Source organism: Sebastes umbrosus, chromosome 16, assembly GCF_015220745.1.
Source record: "Sebastes umbrosus isolate fSebUmb1 chromosome 16, fSebUmb1.pri, whole genome shotgun sequence".
NCBI classification, from domain to species: Eukaryota; Metazoa; Chordata; class Actinopteri; order Perciformes; family Sebastidae; genus Sebastes; species Sebastes umbrosus.
In genome coordinates this window covers 28422368-28441364 of record NC_051284.1, presented here as the reverse complement: position 1 = coordinate 28441364, position 18997 = coordinate 28422368, and the positions used below count along the sequence as shown (strand labels likewise).

Below are 18997 nucleotides of genomic sequence, written 5' to 3'. Positions count from 1 at the left end.
ACAAAGTCGGAAAAAGGTAAAAAAAAAAAAAAGGTCTGAAAAAAGTCTGAAATAAATGTCAAAAAAAATGTCCGTAAAAAAAAGTCTGAAAAATGTTGAAAAAAAGACTGAAAAATGTCAGAAAAAAAAAGTTTGAAAAAATGTTGGAAAAAAAAAAGTTTGAAAAATGTTGCTAAAGAAAAGTCTAAACAATGTCTGAAAAAGGTAAAAAAAAAAATGTCCAAAAAAGTCTGAAAAATGTTTCAAAAGAAAAGTCTAAACAATGTCGAAAAAGGTACAAAAAAAAATTCTGGAAAAAATGTCCGTAAAAAAAAAAGTCTGAAAAAAAGTATAAAAAAAAGTTTGAAAAATGCTGGAAAAAAAGAGTCTGAAAAATGTCAGAAAAAAAAGTTTGAAAAATGTCAGAAAAAAAAAGGTATGAAAAAAATGTCTAAAAAAAAGTTTGAAAAATGTTGCAAAAGAAGAGTCTAAACAAAGTCGGAAAAAGGTAAAAAAAAAAAAAGGTCTGAAAAAAGTCTGAAATAAATGTCAAAAAAAATGTCCGTAAAAAACGTCTGAAAAATGTTGAAAAAAAGACTGAAAAATGTCAGAAAAAAAAAGTTTGAAAAAATGTTGGAAAAAAAAAAGTTTGAAAAATGTTGCTAAAGAAAAGTCTAAACAATGTCTGAAAAAGGTAAAAAAAAAAATGGCCGTAAATAAAAGTCTGAAAAAAAATATTAAAAAAAGTTTGAAAAATGCTGAAAAAAAAGAGTCTGAAAAATGTCAGAAAAAAAGTCTGAAAAATGTTGCAAAAGAAAAGTCTAAACAAAGTCGGAAAAAGGTACAAAAAAAAATTCTGAAAAAAATGTCTGTAAAAAAAAAGTCTGAAAAAAAGTATAAAAAAAAGTTTGAAAAATGCTGGAAAAAAAGAATCTGAAAAATGTCAGAAAAAAAAGGTTTGAAAAATGTTGCAAAAGAAGAGTCTAAATAAGTCGGAAAAAGGTAAACAAAAAAAAAAAAAGGTAAACAAAAAAGTATAAAAAAAAGTTTGAAAAATGCTGGAAAAAAAGAGTCTAAAAAATGCTGGAAAAAAAGAGTCTGAAAAATGTCAGAAAAAAAAGGTTTGAAAAATGTCCGTAAAAAAAAAAGTCTGAAAAAAAGTATAAAAAAAAGTTTGAAAAATGCTGGAAAAAAAGAGTCTGGAAAATGTCAGAAAAAAAAGGTTTGAAAAATGTCTGAAAAAAATGTCTAAAAAAAAGTTTGAAAAATGCTGGAAAAAAAGAGTCTGAAAAATGTCAGAAAAAAAAGGTTTGAAAAATGTCTGAAAAAAATGTCTAAAAAAAAGTTTGAAAAATGCTGGAAAAAAAGTCTGAAAAATGTCAGAAAAAAAAAAGTTTGAAAAATGTTGCAAAAGAAGAGTCTAAACAAGTCGGAAAAAGGTAAAAAAAAAAAAAAAAAAAAAGGTCTGAAAAAAAAGTCTGAAAAAAAGTATAAAAAAAAGTTTGAAAAAAAGAGTCTGAAAAATGTCAGAAAAAAAAAAGTTTGAAAAATGTTGCAAAAGAAAAGTCTAAACAAAGTCTGAAAAAGGTACAAAAAAAAAATTCTGAAAAAAATGTCCGTAAAAAAAAAGTCTGAAAAATGTCAGAAAAAAAAAGTTTGAAAAATGTCAGAAAAAAAGTCTGAAAAAAAATGTCTAAAAAAAAGTTTGAAAAATGTTGAAAAAAAGACTGAAAAATGTCAGAAAAAAAAGTTTGAAAAAATGTTTGAAAAAAAAAAGTTTGAAAAATGTTGCAAAAGAAAAGTCTAAACAAAGTCTGAAAAAGGTACAAAAAAAAAAAATTCTGAAAAAAATGTCCGTAAAAAAAAAGTCTGAAAAATGTCAGAAAAAAAAAGTTTGAAAAATGTCAGAAAAAAGTCTGAAAAAAAAGTCTAAAAAAAAGTTTGAAAAATGTTGCAAAAGAAAAGTCTAAACAAAGTCGGAAAAAGGTACAAAAAAAAAGGTCTGAAAAAAATCTGAAAAAATGTCTAAAAAAAAGTTTGAAAAAAAGTCTGAAAAATGTCAGAAAAAAAAAGTCTGAAAAATGTTGCAAAAGAAAAGTCTAAACAATGTCTGAAAAAGGTAAAAAAAAAAAAAAAAAAAAAATGTCCGTTAAAAAAAAAGTCTGAAAAATGTTGAAAAAAAGACTGAAAAATGTCAGAAAAAAAAAGTTTGAAAAAATTTTGGAAAAAAAAAAGTTGGAAAAATGTTGCTAAAGAAAAGTCTAAACAATGTATGAAAAAGGTAAAAAAAAAAAAAGGTCTGAAAAAAATGTCTAAAAAAAAGTTTGAAAAATGCTGGAAAAAAAGAGTCTGAAAAATGTCAGAAAAAAAAGGTTTGAAAAATGTCTGAAAAAAATGTCTAAAAAAAAGTTTGAAAAATGCTGGAAAGAAAAGTCTGAAAAAACTCTGAAAAAAAAAAAATCAGAAAAATGTCTGGAAAAAAATGTCTAAAAAAAGTCTGAAAAATGTTGCAAAAGAAAAGTCTAAAGAATGTCTGAAAAAGGTAAAAAAAAAAATGTCCCAAAAAAGTCTGAAAAAAGTTTGAAAAAGTGTCTGAAAAAAAAAGTTTGAAAAATGGTAAAAAAAAATTCCCGTAAAAAAAGGTCTGAAAAAGGTCTGAAAAAAATGTCTAAAAAAAAGTTTGAAAAATGCTGGAAAAAAAGTCTGAAAAAATGTCTGTTAAAAAAAAGTCTGAAAAATGTCTGGAAAAAGGTAAAAAAAAAAAAAAAAAAAAAGTCTGAAAAAGTGTCTGAAAAAAAAAGTTTGAAAAATGTTGGAAAAGAAAAGTCTGAAAAACTGTCTGCAAAAAAAGTCTAAACAATCTGAAAAAGGTAAAAGAGAGAAACGTTATCGTCTCTCCTGCGGGCACAGCCGGGAGACGATAACGTTTCTCTTCCTGCTTCAGCCCCGGCACCGACGCACTTTTCCTGCTTCAGCCGTCCGGCTGAGGCAGGAAAAGCCAACACTAGGATCAGCATTGATTCATGGAGAGACCTTCGTCTGGTATATTACAACCTTTTTTCTCGTAAAGTTCTGACTTTATTCTCTTAATATTATGATTTTTTTCTCGTAATATAACAACTTTTTTTCTCATAATAATATGACTTTTTTTCTCTTAATATTACGACTTAACAAGGGAAACTGATATTGTAAAAGTTATTATTGCAGGTTAGTTGTTTGTTGACTGAGGTTTAATGATCTCAGCCCTCAGAGAGGATGTGAACCAGCAGCAGCAGGAGTCTGTAGTAGTGTGTGGTGTCTCTCCAGGAGGATTTGACCCTCTCTCTCTCCTGCTGAATGATCAACTCTCTGCTGAACCACACCCCCTGTTCCTCAGTGTGAGTGTCTATTGGCTGCTGGGAATCATCTGGTGTCTGGATGTGGCTGCTGTCAAGAGTTTATGCTATTAAAACTCACCAAACTCCTCCATCCTCTCTGACACTTGTTGCTGCTGCACCACCTGAACCGCTGAGCAGCATTTCCTTTTGGGGGATTTGTGATGAACTCCCTGGACCCTCAGTCCCATCACCAGAACCAGAACCAGCACCACACCTCCTCTCTTCCACCCAAGGCTGCCCAGGAGGCCCCTGACATGGCCGCAGTGTACTGCGACAGCTTCAGCAGCATGTACCATCAGCAGCAGCAGCAGCAGCAGCAGCAGCAGAGCCTGCAGAGCCTCCAGAGCCTGCAGGGCGCACAGAGAGCCTCCGGATACGGCCTCGGAGATTACGCATCGACTCCAAACCCGTACCTGTGGATCAACGCACCTGGCGTCAACTCCTCCGCCTCCTCTTACCTGCACGGAAACAACCCGTCCTTCATCCCGCCGTCCTACGGAGCGCAGCGGCAGTTCATCACCACCAACTCACCTGGGTTCGGAGGTCCAGACCTGGGCTGGCTGTCCATCGCCTCTCAGGAGGAGCTGCTGAAGCTGGTGAGACCTCCTTACTCCTACTCTGCTCTCATCGCCATGGCCATCCAGAACGCACACGAGAAGAAGCTGACTCTCAGTCAGATCTACCAGTATGTGGCCGACAATTTCCCCTTTTATAAGAAGAGCAAAGCCGGCTGGCAGAACTCCATCCGGCACAACCTGTCTCTGAACGACTGCTTCAAGAAGGTTCCGAGGGACGAGGACGATCCAGGTACCGTGAACGCACCAGGGAACATGCTATTTATAAACAATAGTTTCAAGTTTATTTATCATATGCATTTAAAAGTACAGTGAAATGCATTTTACCCTGGCTCTCTCTCAGCCCCTAAAAATAATATAAATATAATAATAATATAAATAGTACACTAAATAAATACTACAATAAATAAGACAATACCTGAGAATAAAATTATAAAACAACCTAAAACAGCCATTAAACAATCCACAGCTCTGCATTCATTTAGTGTTTTCATAGAATCGTATCAGTCATACGTGTGGTCAAATAAGTCATACATTTCAAAATAAGTTGTCATTAACTGATGCTGTGTGGTAATCTTTTAATTTATTACTTACTTACTTTATTATTAAAGCATCAAGTTATTAAAAAATATAACAGATATTGTAGCTGTTGTGATAATATAGCAATTTATATTTTCCAAAGGTTAATACAGATAAATTCCTATAGATTCATTTAAATGAAATAATTTCCAGGGGAAATGTTATTTATAAACTATATGTTGCATTCAGGTTCAGTTTACTCACCTGGGAGTCTCAGGGGGGTTTAATTAGAGGGGGAATTAGGTACAAAATAAAGTGACATTGTTTCTTGAATCCTTAAAATGTAAAAACGAAAAGAAAAACTTTTTTAATCATAGTTTTCATATGGTGGTCAAATAAGTCTTAGCAATATTTAATTCCAAATAAGTTTCACCAAGGTACCGTGAACGCACCAGGGGGGAAACATGTTATTAATAAACAAACAATATGTTGCATTCAAGGCAGCTGTATTTGTAGAGCACATCTCAGCAACAGGGCAATTCAAAGTGCTTTACATAAACATTCAAGAACATTGAGACATAATTAAAACAGTTATAAAAACATTAAAGATTAGAAAAATAAAAACAAGCTAAAATAAAAGCTATAGGATAGAAGGTAAAATAGAATATAACACACAAGAGTAAAAGCTCTAGTGCAGTATAAGATCATAAGTTTACCAGAAAAAAAAGTCGTAATATTATGATAATAAAGTCATAAGGCAAGGCAGCTTTATTTGTAGAGCACATCTCAGCAACAGGGCAATTCAAAGTGCTTTACATAAACATTCAAGAACATTAAGACAAAGTGCAAAAAAACATTAAGACATAATTAAAACAGTTATAAAAACATTAAAGATTAGAAAATATAATTAAGTTAAAAAGCTAGGATAGAAGCTAAAATAGAATATAACACATGAGTAAAAGCTCTAGTGCAGTATAAGATCATTATCTGGTTTAATTAAAGGCAGCAGCAAAGAGGAACGTTTTAAGCTTTGTTTTAAAAGAAGTGAGAGTTGTAGCGGTCCTGCAGGTTTCTGGGAGCTTGTTCCAGATATTTGGTGCATAAAAACTGAACGCTGCTTCTGCATGTTTAGCTGTGACTCTGGGGACACTAAGCAGACCTGATCCAGATGAACCTGAGAGGTCTGAAATCAGAAATATATTTTGGCCCTAAACCATTTAGTGCTTTATAAACCAGCATCAGTATTTTGAGGTTCAGTTTACTCACCTGGGAGTGTCAGGGTGGTTTAATTAGAGGGGGAATTAGGTACAAAATAAAGTGACATTGTTTCTTGAGTCCTTATAATATAAAAAAAGAAAAGAAAAACTTTTTTTAATCATAGTTTTCATAGAGTATTATCAATTATATGTGTGGTCAAATAAGTCAAATACAGTTCACCAACTGATGCTGTGTATTAATCTTTTAATTTACCTACTTTGTTATTTATTATTAAAGCAACTGTAATAAATATAGTAATGCATATTGTCCAAAGGTTGATACAGATAAATTCCTATAGATTCATATAAATGAAATAATTTCAAAGACATTTTAAACAACACAATATAATAACACAATTAAAGGCTCCCTTAAAATATAAAAAAAGAAAAGAAAAACATTTTAAATCATAGTTTTCATAGAAACTTATCAATTATATGATGGTTAAATAAGTCTTAAATTTCAAAATAAATGTCATTATCTGATGCTGTATGGTAATCTTTTAATTTATTACTTACTTACTTTATTATTAAAGCAACAAGTTATTAAAATATAACAGATATTGTAGCTGTTGTAATAAATATAATTTATATTTTCCAAAGGTTAATACAGATAAATTCCTATAGATTCATTTAATTGAAATAATTTCAAAGACATTTTAAACAACACAATTAAAGGGTCCCTGTTAAATAGTACAGATATATATTATTTTCCTAGAAATATTACTTGATTATTACAGTGTTATTTTGTCTACAATTTAGTGCATGTATTGGACTTGAACATGACTGAATGTTGTTTTTAATCTGAACCTGAACTGCAATTATAATTATTATTGTTCCCTTCAGTCATTTCAGAAAATGCTCAAAACTGGCTTCTCAGTAAACAGACAGAAATATGAGATACATAATAACAAATCATTTAATAATATGGGATATAAGTTTGCTATGACAGATTGCTGAAATTGTCTCCCTAATGTGTTGAGTCATATTTTTAAAGGAACAGGCTGGAGACTTAAGTAAAAAGAAATGTTGTATTTTATTTAGACTATATAAGTTGGATATATTAGGCCCCATCAGCTAAAACTGATTAAGTTCTAATATGTTTTGTGTCTCATCTTTAATTACAGGAAAAGGAAATTACTGGACGTTGGACCCAAACTGTGAAAAGATGTTTGACAACGGAAATTTCCGCCGGAAACGGAAAAGACGTTCAGATCCGAGCAGCGCGGGAGGAGCAGCAGCGTCATCGGTGGCAGCCGGGGCCACAAAGGTGGAGGACGGCAGGCCGGCAGCGGGGGCGTCCTCGCTGAAGCCCTCGGACAGTCCTCCGCTCCTGGGGCCGCCCTCGCCGGAGATGGAGGCCATGAACGAGAGCCACAAGAGCTCGTCGTCGTCCTCGCCGCCCGGCGGACTGGCCTCGGCCGCTCCTTGCTTTAACAACTTTTACAGCAGCATGTCGACGCTCAGCTCGGGGGCCCCCGGCCGGCAGGGGTCCCTGGGGCTGGTGAACGAGCTGTCCAACAGGAACATTACGGCCCTGAGCCCCTACCACCTCAACCACGGCGGGCAGGACACGGGGGCGTCGGAGCACAGCGAGGGCTTGCATTTCAACCGTGGAGTGTACTACAACACGTTTGGCGGCGGGCAGAGCGGACAGTTCAATGGTCACTTCTACAACAGCTTCAGTGTCAACAGCCTTATTTACCCCAGAGAAGGGACAGAGCTATAGGAGCTGATTCACCACACTGTCGTAGGGACTCGCTGCTACGTGAAAAACACACACACATGCAGACGTACATGCATTTCAGCAGAGCGTGCTTCTCTGCGTCGTGAACGCTCCCTTCACTGATCAGCTCACGGAGAGATTAGATTTAGTATTTTTTAGGTGATTTAACTTGACAAGCACTCAAACTGTGGAAACAGCCGATAACAAAAATGAGCACTTATCTTTTTACTCTCTCTTTTTTATTATTATTATTATATCAAAGCTCCTACTTTGCTCTTCAAGCTAAAATAACTGCAAAGTAAGACAACCACTGAACACTTGTTTTTGTGATATTTCAACAGAAAGTTTCTATATTCTTGTAGTCAAAGCCACTCGTTCATGTCCAAAATGTAAATGTATTTTTTACCAAATCTTGCCCATATTTTTTTGGAGCGGCCAAATTCTTACAGTTGATTATATATGTTGTTTATTCATATTCATAATCAACTCAAATCTGCCAAAGTTGCCTTTTATGGGACCGCCATTACCTCAAAAAACAACCCTCCTATGAGACGCCCTGCTCTGAAGGGTTCACCCGTCGATTCAGACCGTTTCCAAATGCAGTAATTGATTTAATAACAAATATGATCCGATGGGGCTCGCCTTATTTTTTTATATCCTCCATGTTGACTGAAACCACAGCACTAAGGCTCATGTAAATACATGTGGACTTTATATAAATGTGTATTTTTGTAAATTATAAAACAAAAAATAGTTTGTGACTATTTATGCTATTTATGCTAATAGGCATTGTTTTTCTACTTTTTTCTGAACATAGTTTGATTAAATGACAAACCGTGCCGAACACAGTATCACCAGATGTCATAAATATATAAATATATATATTAAAAACTATATGCTATATCATGGTTTCTCTCAGGATTCAGTGTGACAATCATTGAATGGCTTTTGTATCTATTGTCTTTTTTTTTTTTTTATCTTTATACAGTACATCCAGCTTACAGGCAGTTTCAACTGTGACTATTAATAAATATCATGTGGTCTCTATTGTATTGTCATGCATCTTTTTCAAATAGGGCACCAGTGTATTTAAGGCCTTCGTTATCAGGTCAATGCACACCCATAGATTTACTTTAATCTCGTATTTAATTACTTCTACTCCATTTCAGCTCAATGCAGCCTCTTAACCAGCTGTATAAAACAACAACAAAACATGCATCAGGTCTTTACTGTGAAGTTTAGTTTTGTAAACTCAAGTGACCCTATTCTCCAGAAACATGTTTACATGTGGGGTTTTTATTGCAGAATTTAAATGATTCAAATTTGACATATTTATAACCCAGTCTGACTCATTCTTCATTAAGTTTCACTGTCTAACACCGATTCTCCTTTTTGTTATGATGATGGCGAGACACCCGAGGCAAAAACATGCTTTTTCATGCACTAATCTTTGATGATTTAATGATTTTGGGATATTTATAACATGTCTTCTTTCAGACTAGTGGAAATACACATTTAGTTGTTTATTTTACTACTTTGTCTGTTTACGTCTGCAGATTTCTCCTGAATTCACCAAAAGTTAGCATTAGATAATGCTTCATTAACATGTTTAAACCTAACATTTAAGAAAACCTGTAATAGAAAAATAATTGTCTTAATGTGAGTCATAAACTGGGGAAGTTTCAAGATTTTATCTATTAGTTAAAATATTTTGACTGAGTTATGGAGTCATACAAAGAGATATCTAAAATCCCATCTGTAAAATCATTTGACTCCGATATGTCAACAAGATGAAAGAAGAATTTTGAACCCGGTTTTATCTGCAAATAAGCTCATATTTAATAAAAGAATGCCTCATTTGTATATTTAAACATCAAATTTCAGAAAACTTGTAATGCAAAAAAGAATTGGGTTAATTTAAGCAATCAACTGGGGAAGTTTCACGGTGATATCTATTAGTTAAAAGTTTCACCCTATTCACCTGTAATGTCTCCTCTTAAGACCAAGTTCATGTCCAACTAAAACAATGTTAATCCGTCTTTTATTCCAGTAAGTCAGCTTCTCTTCCTGTAAGATCAGTAATTAGTATTCAAGGAGTGATGTGACTTCTTAGAAGATTTTGTTGCTGAAAAACGTGTAAAAAGTAATTTACATTATTTGTGACTGATTTGTTTTCTGCTCCTCTGAAGTGGGAACGTTGTCGACCCCCAAAAAAAGACCCTGAATGAGAAGGTCAAAAGAGAAGCTCTGTGAAAAGAAGAAATTAATTAATATCACTGCAAACATTTTGTTATAAACAGGAGTGTTCACAGTAATGGTTTATTGCAGGTTATAATTTCCTGTCATTTGGTACAAATAAGGGCAGTGTTCAGTTGGTATAATTCCAATTAATTAATTAAATATAATGCATTTTAGTTAGTGCACAGGTGGTCAGTTTAACCTGCAAAAATGTGTAATTTTTCTACAAGAAAGCATACAATTAAACATGTAGAATAAAGAAAAATGAATTCATATCTACGTGGGTTTAAACTGAGCTTTATTTTCAAGGAAATCCTCTAAAAATAAGATGTCTATGTTGCCCAAAGTTGTGAAATAATTCTATATTAATGTTCAATTTACTGATCAGGAGTTTCTACGCAGCGTTACAATGAGATAATTCTTATTTTTTATTAAAAAATATATGTAACTCAACAGTTTTACATCCTCAAAAATGATACTCCACACGCTTCACACTTCATCCTGCTCTTTGAGACAAATAATCCCTTTCTCAGAGAATATATTATGTATTTCTGAAAAAATTACCACAGCTGATGTGTCCTCCAGTGCCACAGGCGGAGACGAGCTGAGCCGGGAGAGGCTTTCGGCAAATATCAAGAGAGAAAGTTGAAGTTTGGAGGCGAGCCAAGCTCCCTGCAAAGACACCGCAGTTGACAGACTTCTGATTCAGAAAACAGAGAAACAATGGAGCTATTGTCCCCGGTCCTTCACGCCAATCCCCATGTATCAATTAGGGAGTCTCTGAAGAGAGGTGAAGATATCCCCCTTAGACCGACGGGGTTTAAGCATCTCTTTTGTCTCCATTCTCCAGGCAGTGTTTGCCCCAAATTGAGAAGAGGCCATTTTGCTTTGTTCCTGCTAAGAAACGACGCACTGAGAAATTCCCTCTGCAAATATTTGCCACCCATCGTGCAGATTAGAGACAATGATTTGATCATTTATTTAGTTTTCACAGTTTATGATTCACACCATGCATGTGTTGAAGGTACTTACAGTGTTATGCCGTGATATTGATATGATAGTACTGTCGGTTTTGGCCCTCCGTGTATTTATAGTGTATAGTTATGGGAATAACTGCAAACTAAATAGCTGGTTAAAGATGTGGAAAGCAGCTTTGTTTCTGTCATGTATCACTTTTATTTATTTTATTTCTAAATATGATAAAACATTGTTGGAAGTATTTTAACTCACTCATTCACTTGTGAGGCCCATTTTTAATGAATCATGCTTTGACTTATTAATTAAGGTCTCTTCATGAACACAACTTCGTAGCCAAAGACTCAAACTGTTGTGATCTAATGTGCAGAAGCACCCTGGTGGTAATTTTGCCAGCTATTTTTTTCATTTAGTCTTGATCTTAGTCCTGTGCCAAATGTCCTCGTTAGTTTTAGTCAAGTTTTAGTTGACTAAAAGTCTGGGCATTTTAGTCGTATCCTAGTCAAAGAAATTGATTTAGTCAATGAAAACTGTTGACTGGTTTAGTCTTTTTTAGTCATTAGTTTATATTGAACATTTAAGTCATTCTAGTCTCAACAAAATATCACCTTGTTTCTTTCTCCCAAGCACTATTGTTGTCATTGTTATCTTTAACGTAAGTAAGTTACTCTGAGTCCTCTTGACAGAACAGGAAACTGGCACACACAGCACAGCACAGGACAGGACAGGGAACTGGCACACACAGCACAGGACGGGAAACTGGCGTGCACAGCACAGGACAGGACAGGACAGGGAACTGGCACACACAGCACAGGACGGGAAACTGGCGTGCACAGCACAGGACAGGACAGGAAACTGGCACGCGCAGAACAAGACAGGAAACTGGCACGCACAGCACAGGACCGGAAACTGGCATGCACAGGACACGACAGGAAACTGGCGTGCACAGCACAAGACAGGAAACTGGAGTGCGTAGCACACGACAGGGAACTGATGCATGCAGCACAAGACAGGAAACTGGCATGCACAGCACAAGACAGGAAACTGGCGTGCACAGCACAGGACAGGAAACTGGCGTGCACAGCACAGGACAGGAAACTGGCGTGCACAGCACAGGACAGGAAACCGGTGCGTGCAACACAGGACAGGAAACTGGCGCTCGCAATACAGGGCCGAAAACTTGCATGCATAGAACAGGACAGAAAACTGGTGCGTGCAGCACAGGAAATGGAACTACTGCATTGAAACAAAGAAAAAGAAAATAGTCTATAATATTTCATCACCACTTTTTTGTCAACGAAAATAGAGAGATTTTGGTAAATATTTTATTTTTTAAACAACATTTTAGTCCTTTTTCATCAACAATATAGCATGTAGATAGTCAAAGTTAGAGTTAAATGATGCTGGTGCCATCTCGTATCGTCTTAGTCATGGAAAAAAAATAGTGTCCGTTAATAAAAGTAACACTGAAGCACCCCAATCCACTGCTCAGAATACGGGCCAGTTAACATTTATTTTACCATTTTTGTTGGTATTAAATATGAGTTTCTCTGTCTGTGAGGTCTGCTGTCTGATGCCTTTAAAACACGGTAAGACAAGCATATCCAGTGTCCAACAGGATGGGTGCTGGATCAAAGAAATATAGCAGAATAAAACAGATAGATCCGCACACCAAATAGCTTCTGTTTGAAGGATTTTTATTACGCTGTAACGTTTCAAGCACCAGACTCTTCCTCAGATTTATGAAGTCTAAAAATCCTTGTAACCGGCGCTATTTGGTGTGTGGATCTGTTTTATTCTACCGTCTAATGCCACCATGACTCAGTCTGATACGCAGATCTGACTGTAGAGGTCGAACTCGGTCGTATGCGTTGCACTGGCGGTCTGAAACTTTTCCACTCTGGCAGACTGCACCAGTGCTGCCAAGTGTGAACTTGTCAATTAGAGGGGGATCCACTGACCCAGGCTCTGTTTGATCACCTTCTTTTGCGCCTGGAACATCAGGCACCCCGTCCTAATTTGGCACCCGCACCCGCTCCATCGGGTGACATTTGAAAAGCGCCATTGTTGGTCCGGCTGGGAAGCAGGTTGAACACGGGACCCTGGGTGCCATTTCGAGGGGTGAGTGCATACTGTAGATTTGTGTCCTAAAACGACCCCACAGGACCCGTAACCCAAATTGTTCCCCTAATAATGGACAGGGAGCAGGCGACGCCTCGCTAATGAGAAACATCTTACAGGGAGCACAGAAAGCAACTGTTCGGTCTTGTCAGCATGTTTCACATGTGAAGGGCTGGGGATCAACTTCATCAAGGATCTCTGACTGTGATGTTAAATAAGGACAGTAGAGTGATGCTGTGTCCAACTAGTGGCTCATTTCAGGACAGGCATCAGCCAAACCAGGACAAACTAGATTTTCATCAAAGTTTTAAATGTTTTGTTATGTACAGATTATGACATCCAGTATATGCAGAAGATAGTGAGCAAACACTTTGAAAATAGTATCTAACTTGTTGTAAAATTCTCATTTTGAACTGATTTTAATCACTAACAACACAGGCAAACTTTACATCAAGGTGGTTCCAAATGGTTGAACTTTACTTTCCAAAACCTTATGTATAACTTGATGCTTTTAATTTGCACACAGCACACTCACGATCACCTCAACTCAACGACCAGTCTTTGGTGTTTTATAAAACTTTACCAAACTAATGAAAGGTTCAAGAGATCATCATTGGTGAAAATTGGAGAAATGCTGTTTTGGTTCACTGGTAACTTTTTTGTCACAACCTGTTTGGTGGACAACTGACCCTGACTGACTTCCAGGTGTCTCAACTGGGAGGAATGGGATGCTCGTGCCTGCTGCAGCCCTAATTTGTGATTTAGTCGCGGTGTATGATGCTTTTTTTTTGTTTTACAAAAATCTACTTTAGGCAAAAAAGGTTAAAAACGAATTAGGTGAGATAGCATCTTCCATTGTGCTGAGCTGTGTGTTTCAGTCACCTGCATGAAGTTACCGTGAGGAACTTTTCACTGAAACAGTCTCAATTTAATACGGATTTCTCTACAGAATATGACCTACATAAGTAAACAAGACCATGAGCAAGAAGATTTGCCATTTCTATATAGTTATTCTTAATGCTTGTCATTGGTGCCACGGGGTCCGATTCCGCGAGAAATCAGAAGAAATCATGCAGTCTCCATTGGGGCCTTTGGCAACGACCAGCCCGTCGCGGACAGACCCACATCCGGCCTCGCTGCTGCTCCGCCTTGCTGCTGCTCCGCCAACACCGACACCATGCTGCTGTAGGCCCGGGCCCATTGGAGGGAAGGGAGGCACGACCAGAACCAGGACTACGCGGGGCAAACTGTCAGACCCTTCTGCAGTAAAATGAGAGGTTTTCTAAAGGGACCCTGGTGCTTGGAAACACTACCACTTTTGTCCACAGGGACCGCCAAAAACAACACAAAATGAAAGTAGCTTCAAGTAAAAAACATAATACCTTATTGGAAAACAAGTAAATGTCCTGCGTTGAAAATGTTATTTAGTTTTATCAGAAAAATGTAGCTTGCGCATTAAAAGTAAACGTAATCTATGGTTTACCCGCCTCTGTTAGATGCGCAGAAACCATCAAAACAAAAGAAAACAGTAAAAAAGTGTGTGTGTGTGTGTGTGTGTGTGTTTGTGTGTAGGAAAATATCTTGATGGGCTGTGTCCAGGAAGGAGGTTGAGGTTGGGGGGTGGTGGAGGTGGTGGTGGTAAGGGTTGATCGCGGGGTGGCTCGGGGGGGTCCTGAGTATGATTTGATCCTGGAAGGCTCAATTAAGTGGTTCGTTTACCCCTCGTGTGGAGCTGGTGAATTGGAGCCAGGTCAGCTCCGGGTTGAGGTGTTGTTCATTATTTTTCCGCCTGTCGGATCCCATGAGCGGCCGCTGGAGACGGTGGCTGCTCGGCGGCCGAGGAGCAAAGGGCCTGCCGGTGGGGTACGTCAAACACACTCAAAGCCTCTCCCCTTGCCTGGGGGATTATGATCAACAAAGCATGTCCCACACCTGCACCGGCCAGCACAATGGAAACTCCGCGGGCCAATGGAGATGCAGGGAGAGACCAGTTATTAGAGTCCCCCACCAATGAAATGGATTACATTAACCCCTTCTGTTGTTCCTCCTCCCGGAGCTTAAACATCGAACTGACAGACTCCACATCCCATTGAGAAAAAATCCTGGTAACACTTTGTTACAACAGCTTTATTCCGGTTTATCCACCAATGGGGAAGTATTGTGTCTCCACTGTTAAACAGTGAGATGACTTGGTGAAGTGTTGGTTGGTTTTACTAACAGTATGCATTGTTGTTGACTGTACAAAATACTGAAAAGCAAGTTAGTAAGAACAGCCTTCTTTTACAAGTAATAAACAGAACAAAATGAAATCAAAACACAGTAAAGACAACACAAAACTAAACTTAAGGAGTCAGCTTTAGAGTCTGTTTTTAATTGACAGTTTTGACCTACGAGGTCTTCTCAGTGAGGGTGGAGTAAGTCAGGTGTCCGACCATAGAGAGCTCTACATGTAATCATTGGTTCTTAAAGTGATACTCCATCTCAGAATCTACTGTTTGAGGATCACACTCTCCCTGTAGACATGAAAAGTGGCTGTAAAATTGGTAGTTTGGGCTGTTTGGGTCTTTATGGACAACGGAGGCAATGGTCACCTTAAATTCATCACGGTTGCAATTTATATGGTGGAAAGAAAAGCATCAAATCCTCGATAGAATACCTTCTGCAGCAAGTTCTCCATCAATATGTTCCAAAGAGTCACATATTAGCCAAACAGTTTGCCTGAGATCGCTTCAGTGTCAATCCTCACACATGCCCCAGCCGAGCTGCTATGCTAGGCTCGTTCATTGGTTTGCACGTGTAGGAACACCTGCACCCTACTTGGCATAACACTTCATGATGCCAAGCTGCAATATTTACCTGACTGTCTTGAAGAAGAAACATCTTGAGTCATTTTGGTTGAGAATGAATTCATATTCTCCGTACTTTACTGTTTGTTATAGACCTTTTCAAACTTCACAACATAAACATTTTAAAAGGGGTCCCTTTGTATTTCCTGTTGCGGTGTTTGTTATGCAGTAGCTGACAGGAAGTTAACTTGGACCAGAGCTGTTCCCCTAGAAACAGAAAGGCAATGAAAAGGTCCACAGGTCTGAGTATAGGTGTTTGTTTTCTTGCTGATTGTTATTCATATGTAGGCGTTCCAGGGTTTCCTGCAATCTATAATAGCGGCGGCATACCACCTCACCTGAAACAACCCGCCTCCACTAACGTCAGAAGAAATCTTATACACTTGAACTTGTAAAAAGTTAACAATTCAACAAGGCAGCTGTTTTGACATGTATGTAACTTATGACTCATGAGACAAGACGTGGTTTTAGCTGCTCCATCTGAAGCTACGTTCACACTACGAGCAACAAATGCAACAAAACGGCAACAAGCGTGGTCAGCTGGTCGCCGAGTTGGCGTTGAAGTGTTGGTCAAGAGCCCAATGACGTAGTTATGTCGGTAAATAGCGCTGGGAACTGGCTTACGGCATCGTTTTGACGGAACGGAACAGAGAGAAACAAAAACATATGATTGGTTGACTTATGATTGACAATACTTGTACATTGTACAACATGCAGAATGTGGTTTGTGGTTAACAGACTGAAATACAGCAGCATGGTCCTTTAATCCTATTCTGCTTTATCACTCAGTGTAATCTGCTCTGGATAAGAGCATCATCTGATCATGTCAGATTAAACTTAAATGTCATTAACTTCGCCGCCGTGCTGTATTTCTGTGCCGTACTGGTGTAGATGAGAATCTTCCATATTCTCAGTGTCCCGTTTCTCAAACTGTATCAACAAGTAAACAGCGTTGTTTACCCATAACTGTGCAGCGGTAACGCAGCCTGAGTGTGAGTGTGTTTGGGGTTTGTTTCACATGTGTTTTGGAACAACAGAGCAGGAGGATACTCAAATATTTTCGACGAAAGAGGGTGTCAGTCCCCAGGGAACTCGTCATGGGCGAATTAGACCGAAGCTCGGAGGAATGCATGTTGCTGCCCTCGTCCTCACCCTCCCACCTCCCACCCCCTCCACACATTCTCCCTCCTCCTCTCTTTTCTCCTTTAATTGGGCCCGTTTCCTGGCACCTCTCCAGATCACACTGTCACTTTACACTGCGTAATAAGCTATTAGCCCCGGCCGGACCGAGCTCGGCCACCACCCCGCGCTAATCGACATGGACGTGGTCATTGTGTGCGACCGGGACTCAAGGACAGCACAGTCCAGCTATTGTTATTGCCTGGACCTCGGAGCCCTTGATGCCCACACCCCTGGCTTGCTGAGGGATGGGGGGGTGAGGAGGGTGGGAGGTAAACAGAGGGGGAGATCAAGGAGAGGTGAACTCGCTCTCGCTGCCCCCTAGGACACGACAAAACAAACTGTAACACCTTTGGTTCAGCCGTCTTGCTTTGGCAAAAATATGACTTTCTGCCGCGTCCCAAAACACTGGAGCACCTGTTAGAAACGAGACTGAAACTAACGAAGCAATTAATGATACAACTCACCTTTAATATTCAACATTCACAAATGTTTCTCAAGAGTTAGACAAGGAGACACATTTAGCAACATTTTTTTTTTGTAAGAATACATATTCACATGAAGTCAAATTTTTATTTTCCTTATAATTTTGGATCACAAAGACGACTCTTTACAGTACAGTTGCTTATGTAGGATTAACAATAAAAAAAGCACATAACATGCACAATGTTGTAACATCACATTTGGTGGACACCTAAAAACAAGAATAAAGGTCATTGCCAGAGCCGGCCCTGACCAATCTGATGCCCTAGGCAAGATTTTAGCTGGTGTGCCCTTCCTCTTTTGGGATGCTTGGAAGCACATGTAAAACAATTTTTTGCATGCCCGCAAAGCGCGCCCTTCCGGGTTCTTAAACAGTGTTATATTTGTGCATACAGGATACACATAGCCTCTTAACCAGCTTATAATATAACTACCATATTGACCTTGATTGTGAGACACCCCCTATATTTTAATTACTGTGCCTCTGCCTCTGACTCTGCCTCTGACTCTGCCTCTGCCTCTGCCAGTGTCATTTTCACTGTACAAATGTAGTATTTTTAAGCCCAACCATGTACTTGTTTTCTAAACCAAACTAAAGTGGTTTTGATGCCAAAAATAAACCACAACAATTGGTGTGACAAAAGCAGCAGTATGTGACGAGTTGGGATGAAAACGTGTTGTAACATTTGCATTCGTGGTGGCTCTGAGAGGTCAAACAACTCTGACGGATGTGAAAAACTGCAGAGTGTACTTGGGGAAATTTGCAACCAAACAAGCCAAATTTAATGTCATTTAATTGAAATATTATTATCATGATACAAGTTCAACTTTGCCCTTGATGTCAGAATTTGTACACATGAAGCTCTCAAGTCTCTCCCACTTCACTGACGCTCAATGTTCTTGATTCGGTCTGTCTGATGTGTTTACTTGATGAATATCACCTGTTTGTTTTGGGGGGTTTTCTTCACTGTCAAAAATGGGATAAACCTGAATCTTGCCAACCTTTGTGGTATTAAAGAATTGTTGCAGAAGCATGCAAAGCCTCTTTGTCCAGGGAAGGGTTCCCAGTTATTAATTTTATTTATTCATTTATTAATAATTAACCTTGACACTATTGACAGAAAGCCATTCACAAAAGCATTGTTTACACATATTTATGCACAACAGAAACCTGCAGTTCATTTCTCCTGCAGACCTTTGATCAAAACGTATTTAATACGAATGCAGCTTTGCTCTGCATGATGGGACTGAGGAGGGAACCTTCCTTAAACCGTGTTCCTCCTCCTGAACAAGTCCTGACACCTCCGGGCACAAAATGAAGGGGTTAGACGAGGCCTCGGCGCTGCAGCCTGTCTGAGGAGCTAATACTTGCACACAGCCGGGGCAGGGAGGGAGGCAGGGACCTATTTTGTGTCGGGGATGTACAGTACAGACATCACGCTCATCTCCGGGTGACAAACTCTGACTGATTTGTCACCAGGAGGAGATTTTGCTGCTGTGGGATTGATACGCAGGTAGATAAATCCGCTGTGAGGAAGTCTGTTGATAGGAACACGGCTTAATTACCCTGCTGGAAACCCAAATAGTGAAGACCTCTTTTTTTTTAGGGTTTTGTGTCTGGGGATATCAAAGATGTCAGTTCATGTGTGTTTGGAGGAATGCTGCAGGCCGGGACAGAGCTGTGAACAGGTGCATGATGGGGTGGGAGTGTGTGTGTGTGTGGTGG

General features: G+C 38.3%; 1 protein-coding gene across 1 annotated transcript; it reads left to right on the top strand.

Moving 5' to 3' along the window:
• The first annotated feature begins 3379 nt into the window (after positions 1–3379).
• Positions 3380–8476, top strand: foxi2 (forkhead box I2). The gene is made up of 2 exons (XM_037796343.1): positions 3380–4163; positions 6831–8476. The coding sequence occupies exons 1-2, from the start codon at positions 3518–3520 to the stop codon at positions 7430–7432; spliced, it is 1248 nt and encodes a 415-aa protein (XP_037652271.1). The 5' UTR covers positions 3380–3517; the 3' UTR covers positions 7433–8476.
• The last annotated feature ends 10521 nt before the right edge of the window (positions 8477–18997 follow it).